Genomic DNA, 12791 nt, shown 5'->3' with positions numbered 1-12791 from the left:
CCCAACAAACGGTTCTTCAGCCCACCCCCCCGTCCATCAGTTCCCATCTTTACATTCATATGTATTCAATGTTTAGCTCCAACTTATAAGTGAAAATATGTGGTATTTGGTTTTGCGTTCTTGCATTTGATTGTTTAGGATAATTGGCCTCCAGCTCCATCCATGTTACTGAAAATGACACCATATTGTTCTTTTTATTTCTGTAGTATTCCATGGTGTATATGTAGCACATTTTCTTTATCCAATCCACTGTTGATGGGCAGCTAGATTGATTTCATATTTTTGTTTTTGTGAATAGCACTGCAATAAACATATGAGTGCATGTGTATTTTTGATAGTTGGCTTTCAATCCTGTGCATACTTTCTTTTTTTTTCCTATTTCCTTCCTTCCTGCCTGCCTACCTGCCTTTACTTCTGTCTTCTTGTTTTTTTGTGTGCTTCACCAGTATTTACATATTGTGAGTCCAACAATGCACAAAACACATGTCAATTTAGCTAGAATCTAATTATATTGTAGCATGAGCGCCCTTCATTGTATCTAATTTGACCAAATGTTGAAAGCATAGGTGGCTCTTATTATTTGGAGGTATGTTCCCTCAATACCTACTTTATTGAGAGTTTTTAACATGAAGGGTGTTGAATTTTATTGAAAGCCTTTTCTGCCTCTGTTGAGATAATCGTGTGTTGTTGATGTTTTTTTTCACACTAGTCTCACCTAGCAAATCATGTGGTTTTTGTCTTTAGTTCTGTTTATGTGATGAAACATATTTATTGATTTTCATATGTTGAACCAATCTTGTATCTGCAGATGACGCCTACTCGATCATGACGGAGTAGCTTTTTAATATGCTGCTGGATTCACTTTGCCAGTATTTTGTTAAGAATTTTTGCATTGATGTTTATCAAGGATATTGGCTTGAGGTTTTCTCTTTTTGAAAACTCTGCCAGGTTTTGGTATCAGGTTTTGGTGCCAAGTTTTGGTATCATAGAATGAGATAGGAAAAAACGATTTGGAGAAACTAGAACCTTGCACACTTTTAGTTGCAATATAAAATTGTGCAGTCACTCAATGTGGAAAACAGTATGGTAGTTCCTCAAAATATATTTTTAAAACATAAAATAGCCATATGATCCAGCTTTCCACTTCTGGGTATAAAACCAGAAGTATTAAAAGCAGGAACCTGGACTGATATTTGTACACCAACATTGATACCAGTATTATGCACAATAACAAATACATGGAAATAACCCAAATGCCAATTTATGGATGAAATGGATTAATAAAATGTGGTACATAATACAATAAAATATTATTTAGCCTTAAAAAAGACAGAAATCTTGCCATATGTGACAACATGGATGAACCTGGTGGACATTTGGCTAAATGAAAAAAGCCAGTCACAAAAGGACAAACACTGCATGATTCCACATATATTAGTTATGTAAAATAGCCAAACTCATAGAAACAAAGAGTGAATAGTGGTTGCCAGGGGCTGTAGAGAGAGAGACATGGAGAGTTGCTGTTCAACTGGTTTAAACATTCAGTTATGCAAAATGAATAAGTTCAAGAGATCTGCTGTACAGCATTGTGCCTACAGTCAACAACAGTCTATTAAGCACTTAAAAATGTGAAAGATGGTAGGTCTCATATTAAGCATATTAAGTTTTTACAACAAAGAATAATAATAGAAATAGAATTTACTTAGAAAAATCAATGTAATGAATTGTACTAATAAAGCACAAAAACCACAATGTCATCTTGATAGATACAGAAAAACAATGTGACAAAATACAACGTGTTTTCATAGTAAATACACAAAACAAACTAAGCATAGATGAAAACTTCCTCAATCTGATAAAAGACATCTATAAAATGCCCACTAATCACATAATATTTAATGGTAAAAACTGAAAGCTTTCCTCTTGAGATCAGAAATAAGACAAGGATATTCACTCTCACCATGTCTATTCAACATTGTATTGCAGTCTCTAGCCACAGAATTAGGCAAGAAATAGAAATAAAAGGCATATAGATTGGAAAAGATAAATAAGACTATCTCAATTTGCGGATAGTATGATCTTATATGGAGAAAATTCTTAAAGAAACTACAGAAAAAATTTGTAAAGAATCTATATAAAAACCACTAAAGCTAAAAAAATTAATAAAGTTGAAGAATATAAGAACAATATAGAAAAATTAATTATATTTCTATACACAGCAGTGAGCAATCTGAAATTAAAATTAACAAAACAATTTCACTTATAAATTTGAAAACATTAAAAAACAAAATACAGGCATACCCCGTTCTTTGCACTTTACGGATACTATATTTTTTACAAACTAATTGTTTGTGTCAACCTTGCACTGAGCAAGTCTATTGGTGTCATTTTTCCAATAGCATTTGTTCACTTTTTGTCTCTGTGTCACATATTGGTAATTCCCATGAAATTTCAAACTTTTAATTATTATTATATCTGTTATGGTGGTCTATTATCAGCGATCTTTGATGTTACTCTTGTAATTGTTTTGGGACGCCATGCACTGCTCCTATATACTATGGCAAACGTAATTGATAAATGCTTTGCATGTTCTGACTGCTTCACTGACCTGTCATCCCCCCATTTCTCTTCCTCTGCTCAGGTCTTCTATTCCCTGAGATACAACAATATTGAAATTGTGTCAACTACTAATCCTCCAGTGGCCTCTAAGTGTTCAAGTAAGAGGAATAGTCACATGTATCTCGCTTTAAATCAAAAGCTAGAAATGATTAAGTTTAGTAAGGAAGGCATATCAAAAGCCAAGATAGGCTGAAAGCTAGGCCTCTTGCACCAAACAGTTAGCCAAGTTGTGAATGCAAAGGAAAAGTTCTTGAAGGACATTAAGAGTGCTACTCCAGTGAAAACACAAATGACAAGAAAGTGAGCTAGCCTTATTCTTGATATGGAGAAACTTGTAGTTATCTGGATGGAAGATCAAACAAGTCACAACATTTCTTTAATCCAAATCCTAATCCAGAGCAAGGCCCTACCTCTCTTTAATTCCTTGTAGGCTGAGAGAGGTGAAGAAGCTGCAGAAGAAAAGTTGGTATCTAACAAACGTGGGTTTATGAGGTTTAAGTAAAGGAACAATCTCCTTAACATAAAAGTGCAAGGTGAAGCAGCGAGTGTGGATGTAGAAGCTGCAGCAAGTTATCCAGAAAATCTAGCTAAGATCATTGAGGAAGGTGGCTACACTAAATAATAGGTTTCAATGTAGACAAAACAGCCTTATATTGGAAGAAGATGCCATCTAGGACTATCATAGCTAGAGAAGAGAAGCCATACCTGGCTTCAAAGCTTCAAAGGACAGGCTAACTCTCCTATTAGGGGATAATGCAGTTGGTGACTTTAAGTTCAAGCAAACGCACATTTTCCATTACAAAAAAAAAAATCCTGTAATTCTTAAGAGTTATGCCAAATTCTATTCTGTCTCTGTTCTATGATGGAATCATGAAGCCTGGATAATGGCACATCTATTTACAGCATGCTTTGCTGAACATTTTAAGCCCACTATTGAGACCTATGACTCAAAAAGAAAAGATTCCTTGCAAAATATTACTGCTCACTGCAAATGAATCTAGTTACCTGAGAGCTCTGTAAAAAGAAATTCATTTTTCATGCCTGCTAACACAACATACATTCTGCAGCTATGTAATACGGAGTAATTGTTTGACTTTCAAGTTTCATTATTTAAGAAAGGCATTTGGCAAAGCTATAGCTTCCATATATAGAGATTACTCTAATGGATCTGAGCAACATAAATTGAAAACTTTCTGAAAAGGATTCACCATACTAATGTTATTGCAAACATTTGTGATTCATGGAAGGAGGTCAAAATGCCAGCATTAACAAGAGTTTAGAAGAAGTTTATTCCAACCCTTGTGGATGACTTTGAGGGACTCAAGACTTCAGTGGAGGAAGTCACTGCACATGTGAAAATAGCAAAAGTACTAGAATTAGAAGTAAAATGTGAATATATGACTGAATTGCCGCAATCTCATGATAAAACTTGAATGGATGAAGAGTTGTTATTTTATGGATGAACAAAGAACACGGTTTATTGAGATGGAATATACTCCTGATAAAAATGTTGTGAACACTGTTGAAATGACAACAAAGTATTTGGAATATTACATAAACTTAGTTGGTAAAACAGTGGTAGAGTTTAAGAGAATTGTCTCAAATTTTGAAAGAAATTTACTGCAGGTAAGATGCCTTCAAACAGCATCACATGCTACAGAGAAATCTTTCATGAAAGGAAAAGTCAATTGATGTGGCAAACTTCATTGTTGTCTTATATTAAGGAATTTCCACAGCCACCCCAACCTTCAGTGACCACCACCCTGATCTGTCAGCAGCCATCAACATCAAGGCAAGGCCCTCCACCAGTAAAAAGATTATGACTCGGTGAAGGCTTAGATAATCATTACTATTATTTTAGCAGTGAAGTATTTTCAAATTAAGGTATGTGTACTGTTTTTTAGACATAATGGCATCACACACTTAATAGACTACAGTATTGTGTAAATATAACTTTTACATGCACTGAGAAATCAAACAATTTGTGTGACTTGTTTTATTGCAATATATGCTTTATTGTGGTGGTCTGGAACCAAACACATGATATCTCTGGGGTGTGGCTGTACTGAGGAGTAAACTTTAAAGAAGTGCAAAATGTATAGTTTGAAAACGACAAAACATTGCTGGAAGAAATTGAAGAGAACCTGAATAAAAGGAAAATATCTTGTTTTCATGGATCAAAATACTTAATACTGCTGATATGGCAATACTCGGCAAATGTATCTACAGTTTCAATAGAATCCTTGTTGTAATTCCAGCTGATATTTTATCAGAAACTGATCTAAAAATTCTCGTAGAAACACAAAGGATCAAATAGACCCAAAGCAATTCTGAATAAAATAATAAAAGACTCATATGTCTTTATTTTAAAACTTATTATAAAGCTATAATCAAGATAGTATGATATTGGCAAACAAATAGACACGCAGATAATTAAACATAATTGAGCGTCCAGAAATCAGTGCTTAATTTTACAGAGAAGTGATTTTTGATGAGGGTGCCTACTTAATTCAACGAGGAAATGTTTAAAACAAACAGTGCTAGGATGATCAAATGTTCAAATGCAAAATAATGAAGTTGGTCCCCTATCTAACACAACAAAAATTAACTCAAAGGGGAGTACAGATCTAAGTGTAAGAGCAAAGCATTCTTAGATACAACACCACAAGCACATGTGTCAAAAAATAGATAAATTGATCTTTATGAAAATGAATAACCTGTCCATCAAAGGATACTATGAAAACAGTAAAAAGATAACCCACAAAATGGGATAAAATATTTAGAAGTCATATGTCTGATAAAGATATTGTATCCATAATATAAAAAGAACTCCTACAACTTAAATGATAAATTAAATAAAATAAAGAATTAAAATGCCTAATAAAAAATTGACAAAGGACTTAAATAGATATTTGTCCAAAGAAGATGTATAAATAGCCAATAAACACAGGAAAAGATGCTCAAAATGATTATTCATCAGGGAATACAAATCAAAGCCAAAATGAGATAATACATCGCAAACATTAGTCTAGCTATAATCAAAATCACAGAAAATAGTAAGTGTTGGAGAGAGCAGGGAGATATTAAAACCTTCATATATTGCTGGTGGAAATGTAAATGGCTGCATCCACTTTGGCAAAGAGTGTAGTAGTTTCTTAAGTGGTTAAACACAAAATTACTGTAAGACACATCAATTTCACTCCTAAGTATATATACATGTGAAATGAAAACATGAGTCAACCCAAAACTGTATGCAAATGTTCACAGCAGCATTACTCGTAACAGCCAAAAAGTGGAGGTATCCCAAATATCCTTCAACTGATGAATGGATAAACAAAATATGATGTATCCATGCAATGAAATAATATTCCACCATAAAAAATAAAAGCAAACAACTTCATTAAAAAGTGGACGAAGGACATGAACAGACTTTTCAAAAGAAGGCATACATACAGCCAGCAGCATATAAAAAATGTTCAATATCATTGATCATTAGAGAAATGCAAACCGAAACCACTATGAGATACCATCTCACACCAATCAGAATGGGTATCATTAAAAAGTCAATAAACAACAGATGATGGCAAGGTTGTGGAGAAAAAGGAATGCTTATACACTGGTGGTGGAAATGTTAACTAGTTCAGTCACTGGGGACAGCAGTTTGGCGATTTCTCAAAGAACTTAAAATAGAACTACCATTTGAGCCAGCAATCCCATTATTGGATATGTACCCAAAGGAATATAAATCATTCTAAATCATGCATGTGTATGTTCATTGCGGCACTGTTCACAAGAGCAAAGACATTAAATCAACCTAAATGCCCATTAAAAACATGGTGCATATACACCATGGAATATTATGCAGCCATAAAAAAAGGACAGGATGATGTCCTTTGCAGCAACATGGAAGGGGTTGGAGGCTAAGAGAGAGAACTAATGCAGGAACAGAAAACCAAATACTGCATGTTTTCACTTATGAGTGGAAGATAAATATTGAGAACACATAGAAACAAAGAAAAGAACCACAGACACTGGGGTCTACTTGAGGTTGGAGGTTGGGAAGAGGGAGAGGATTGAAAAACTACATGTCAGATACGATGCTTATTACCTGGGTGACAAAATAATCTGTACGCCAAACCCAAGTGACACAGAATTTACATATATAACAAACCTGTACTTGTACCTCTGAACTTAAAAGTTGAAAAAGAAATATGACAATGCTTTTATTCCAGGTGAAGTATAATATATATTATTGTGACCAAAGGATGTTGAAACTATTAGCTGCTCATCTGTAGGCTGTGGGTTAACTTAAAATATAACATTTCAATGGGCTAAATTCTTGGGCTGGATGGTGAATTTATTGTTCCACTATTTCTGTAGCATATCAGATTTGATCATCAGAGTGCTTGGGGCACCTTGCACATAGAGAGTTTTCTATTGAAAACATTTACTTCCCAGTGCAAAATATCACAAAAACCCTATTCTTGATAGCAGTTTGAGAGACGAGTGGCTGCCAGAGGAAGGGGTTTTACTCTGTGCCTTTGTTTCCACACAGGTAAAGTAGAGTGAATAGTCGTAATTGCTGTACTCTAAAGAATCCCAGAACTGACTGTTAAAGACCACATAACACAATGTCATAACGTGATTAATTTGGTCAATTTATTTGACATAGTCTGTGAAAAAATAAAATCGAAAGCTTTATTTGACTGATCAGTCAGTTTATTCAAAATACTTGATTCAAAACTAAAATCACAGTATCGGGCACAGTCAAAATGGATATCAATGCCATGAAAGCTTAGGTCATACAGACTTTGAGACATGTATTATAATGTCATCCAGTTTTACCAGATACAGTAAGGGTGGGCTACATGAATACTCTAAAGGTATGTCTTTATGTTCTGAAAATTCCTCCGTAATAGCAAAGCTGGCATTTTATAATTTTCAGAGCTATAAATCATTTTTAAAATCATGATGATACTCAAAGCAGATGTGAAAACATATGTTTGCCACAGTTGTATAAACTGCTTACTTGTCACAGTTAATAAATGTTGACACTTCTACTTTAACTCATTTCCTTTTAATAACTAAACTCTATTTCAGGAAAATATATTTTTTTCTTACCGTCACAAATATAACTGGAAGAACTTGACATAGAGAATCCCATTTTTTTAAAAAAAAACCTTTCCACTATAACTGGGGTGCAGTTTAATATGCCACTCTTGCTTATTAATGTCCTCAACAGGATATGTGACCAACTTATTTGATTTAAACAAGTAATATTCTACCATTACACAGCAAGAAATTCAGAAATCCCAGTGCATACTACTATATATTTTATGAAAATCAGATACTGTACATCTGTAGTAACGCTTGAACTGATCTTTCATAAGACACAATAGTGTATACTTGAGTGCTGCAGTACACGGGACAGTCCCAAATGCCATTTCGACTTGTGGGGTTTGCAGCTCTGATTGTATCATATGCATCATGTACAGCTTGGGACTTTCCTAGCAAAGCTGCTTTACTACCAAGATGTCCTTTAAATAGTCATGACATAGTGGGAAAAAAGTCTCAGGAACAAATTGTTGCTGGGTTATAAATGAAGTTTCAACTATAACTAGACTTTCATTACCTGTGCAAGAGTTTGGATAGTTTAATATCATGAACCTGACTTTCTTTCTGACAACTATTCTGAAATCAATCTTTTGCATTTTGGAGCCCCAGAGGGTATAGCCTTTTACTGTCAGGCTAAGAAAAGACAAAACATGTGGCAAGGAAACCAACCATAGATCAATGAAATTAAAATCATACATTATTTCAAATTCCAACTAAAATGCTCATCTAGGTAATTATGAAGCACGTTCAGTTTACAGAAAAGAGAAAATATTCTTCATTAACTCTTCAGTTCATGAAATATTTTTTCTATATATTATGGGCACCTTTAGTAGATCGAAAAATTTACCCTGTGGTGAAGTACAATAAACTGAAGTAAAATATGAATGGTATACCAACAGAAGAATGTGTCCTTTTGTTTCTTAATTCATTAGTGGTCACTCATTTGTAGACTCTCGTTCTTTCTCAGACTTTCTAGAATCAGTTATACACAATGTAGTAACAACCAGGTAGTCTACGTCATAGAAAAGAGTAAAGCTAGAAGACGTCTGTCATGTCTTCCAGGAATTAAACTTACTTTCTCAGGGACATTAGCCTCAAGCTCTGATCCACTGGTTCTTAACCCTGGCTACACATAAGAATCTCTTGAAGAAATGCTGAAAAGCAAAACAAAATGCTGCTGCCCAGGTTCTATTCCAGACCAAGTGAATCAAACTCTGAGCGTGTGGCCTCAGCATCCATATTAATAAAAACTCCATAGGTGATTATAATTGGGAGCCAGATTTGAGAACCGCTATGCTCACTATGAAGCTAAAGGGCTCCAAAAAACATATAATACTGACAAACTAAGTGAGATTTGGATTAATTTCCCCAAGAGATAGTCTTCATCCTTCTGGAATCTAAAACCTTCCCTAGTCTCCCAAATTTCTCTTCCCCCAAGAAAATACATTATTTTGGAAAGGCTGAAAGCAATCACTATTATGAGCTGTAAATATTCAGAGTTCACTTAAAGAACTTCCCCCTTGTAAGACTAAAGGAAGAGCAAAAATCATTTTCCTGAAAGGAAGTGGGTACACAGGAAATTGGACTGTGTAGGTATAGAAGATTAACAAATATTTTACCTAGCTCAATTGATCTGTAATTACTATATACTAAATGTGAATTTGTTACAGCTGAATGTACCTGTCAACTTCTATATACCTGAGTAGAATTAGATAGAAGGAAATGGTAAGTAATCAAAGTCAAGTCACACAGAGAAGAGTAATTTTTATCGCCCACACTTCCTTGGTACTTTTTTCACATAATATTTCATTTCACCGCTCAATAATCCAGTGCATTAGACAGGGTGATAAGTTTTTTCCATATAATAGGTAAAGAAACTCATGGTGGTTAAGTGGCATATACAAGATGTTATAGCTAGTTAGTGCCAGACCTATAGCTAGACTAAAGTTCCCAATATGCCACATCACAACCAATTTCTGGAATAGCATCTATGGTGTAAGGCTTCTGAGAAAACAACATGTATATAAATGTAGGGGAAATCATGTTAAATATTTGTGATCTAAGTTGTTGAGATTGTGGCAAATCTTACATTGATTCACTTTTTAATCACTCTTAAATGGGCAACTGCCTAAAGGATATTTTAACTTCCCTTATTCAAAAGATGTTGTGACTGTGTCAGGTGTATTGTATCACATATAGAACTCATACATACTCTACAAAAATTTCATCATATTACTTCCATGAGACTGAATGATACAGTAAAGGAAGATCTTTGCAGAGAACAAACTTCTCACAATGTAAGTTTCATTTTGTTGGTCATATGTTTCAGCAATTACAAAAGACCAAATTTCAAAAAGCTATTTATATTAAGGAGGTGTCAGCTTCCCCAGCTTTTCCTTCTCCTCTATTTTTCCTAAAAACTAATTTCCAGAAACAATATTTTCCAATTACCTGTTTCAGAAAAGTTACTCACCCATTCTTTCCAAGTGATGATCCATCTGAGAGGGAGAGCTGGACACACTGCTGCTGGTGTGGGAAGAGGTCTGGCTCCCAGGACGATGATTCTCTTCCAGAGAAGGAGCAGGAGAAGGACTCTCTGGGATCCGCTCCTGACACAAAAGGAAACACAAAAGGAAATGTCATCTATGCGCCAAGTTTTTATGTTGGTTGAGTCTACACATTTGAAATGTTGACCTCTCACTTATTGTGAAAGTGTACACATCTACAATAATTGGTCTTAAATACATATATTTAAACAAAAATATGTTTTTGATTCTTGTGAAATTAATAAAATATCATGAGGGCTAAATTATAGAAAAAGTCAAAAAAATATAGTAAAGGGTCAAGAAAAGTTAATTTCCATTTGCTCTGCTAAAAAATTCATAAATGATTAACTGTGTAGGTGTGTTTTGAAGGTTATTGTTATTGTAGTTTCTAGATTGATGTAAAGTTCGTGGCAAGACCTGGAGGGTGATACTCCTATCTCATTAAGAAGGAGAACTCCCAAATGTAAAGACTTGAGAGCCCTGGAATAAAACTCACAAATTGTGGCACCTGGAACATGTTGCGCTTTTCTGCATGGACAAAATTTATAGAAATAATATACTTGTATATTAGATACCTGTAACCTCTCAGACCTTAATAACTTATGTTGAATTCTGCCAACAAAATATTTTAATAGGCTGGGCATGGTGGCTCACGCATGTAATCTCAGCAATTTGGGAGGCCGAGGCGGGTGGATCACCTGAGGTCAGGAGTTCGAGACAAGCCTGATCAAAATGGTGAAACCCTGTCTCCACTAAAAATACAAAAAATCAGCTGGGCATGGTGGCAGGCACCTGTAATCCCAGCTACTGGGGAGGCTGAGGTAGAAGAATCTCTTGAACCCAAGAGGTGGACATTGCAGTGAGCCAAAGTCACGCCTTTGCACTCCAGCCTGGGCAACAAGAGCAAAGCTTCATATCAAAACAAGTATATATATTTTAATAGTCACAGTACACCATTATTGTTTTTTTCAAACTTACACTATGATCTATCAAGGTCAATTCTTCTAGTATTCCATAGATTTTTTTAGTTTTTAATAATGTATTTTAATAAAATATTTTTGCATACTTCTGCAGTAACATGGCTCTCGAGACTTCTGATTATTAAAATTGCTATAAAACACTGAAGCTATTCACTCTATTTATGCATCACAAATTGATGACTAAATCCAAATCATTAAGTTAATTTGATCAATAAAAGAACCAAACTGCAGAGTTTATGCACTTATGCAATAAATGTGACTGGGTGATAGACATGCCAGCACAGAGAATGTTCTATAAAATATTTAATTCATCCATAATAAATTTCTTCAATTAAATGTTGTGTCTAATTATCTGTAATCACATCATTATTCTAATCATCATAACATTAAGAAATAATTTGTCAAATATGTGCTTGTACATTTCTACATTGATTTTGCATGAGAAGCCCAAATAACCCCCCTAAAAAACTGTTTGTTTAGTGCAAAAGTAATAGCATTAAAGTTAAAATTTATTATTTCATTAGCAGTGGTTAACATTATCCAATGTCTGGCATTGCAGCAGGCACAGTGATGCCACCTCTCCAACTTAAAATCTCCAATCCACATCTTAATTACAGGAACCTGTGAATTTGTTACTTCACATGGCCGAAGGGACTTTGCAGATACAATTGAGAATCATGAAATAGGGAGATGGTACTGGATTATCTTAGTGGACCCAATCTGATCACCAGGATTCTAAACTGTGGAAGACACAGGCAGAAAAGGGTCAGAGGGAGACATGACTGCAGAGGAATTGTCATAGAGATGCAACGTTGCTGGCTTTGAAGATGGAAGAAGGGAGCCATGAGCAAAGAGATGTGAGTGACCTTTAACAATAAACACTGGGCACTTCTAGAGGGGGTAGACAGGGAGAGGGAAAGGGCTGAAAAACTACCTATTAGACACTATACTCACTACCTAGGTGACAGGATCATTAGTACCCTAAACCTCACCATCACATAATATATCCGTGTAAAAAGCTTGCACATGTATCCCATATATCTAAATTAAAAGTTGAAATTATTTTAAAAGAATAAAAGAAAACAGATAACAGATTCTTCTCTGGAGCCTATAGAAAGAAATGCAGCACACCTTGACCACACCTTGCTTTTAACCTAGTGAACTTCATGTCCAACTTCTGACCTACAGAACTCCCAGATAATAAATTTGCACTGTGTTAAACCACTAAATTTGTGGCAATTTGTTATAGCAACAATAGAACATTAATACGGTCATCAATGTAGTACGCATATTTTTAAATTTGTTTTACATTATTGCTTAGCATTTCATTAACATCCAATAACTTCAGTGAAATGAATAGTAGGCTTTGAGTATATTAGCTACAGTATATGCTAATTAAATACCAATAATTTTAAATGTGTATTACATGTTAAGGACTTTATTGCTGTTGTCATGCCTCCAAAACAATGTTTCCAAACAGAGTAGAATACTGATACATTTCTTTTATATTTAGTATGCAGGAAAATATCTA

General features: G+C 34.6%; 1 protein-coding gene across 6 annotated transcripts in view; it reads right to left on the bottom strand.

Moving 5' to 3' along the window:
* DACH2 (dachshund family transcription factor 2) overlaps positions 1–12791 on the bottom strand; it is a 672286-nt gene that overhangs the window by 81789 nt on the left and 577706 nt on the right. For all 6 annotated transcript variants that reach the window (XM_054544812.1, XM_054544811.1, XM_054544814.1 and 3 more), the window contains one exon: positions 10208–10343. In XM_054544812.1, coding sequence (XP_054400787.1) covers positions 10208–10343 — 136 coding nt within the window. The remainder of the gene's footprint in view (positions 1–10207; positions 10344–12791) is intronic.

The sequence above is a fragment of the Pongo abelii genome, chromosome X, assembly GCF_028885655.2.
Source record: "Pongo abelii isolate AG06213 chromosome X, NHGRI_mPonAbe1-v2.0_pri, whole genome shotgun sequence".
NCBI classification, from domain to species: domain Eukaryota; kingdom Metazoa; phylum Chordata; class Mammalia; order Primates; family Hominidae; genus Pongo; species Pongo abelii.
The sequence above is the reverse complement of the archived record's forward strand: the minus strand, read 5'-3'. Positions and strand labels throughout refer to the sequence as shown.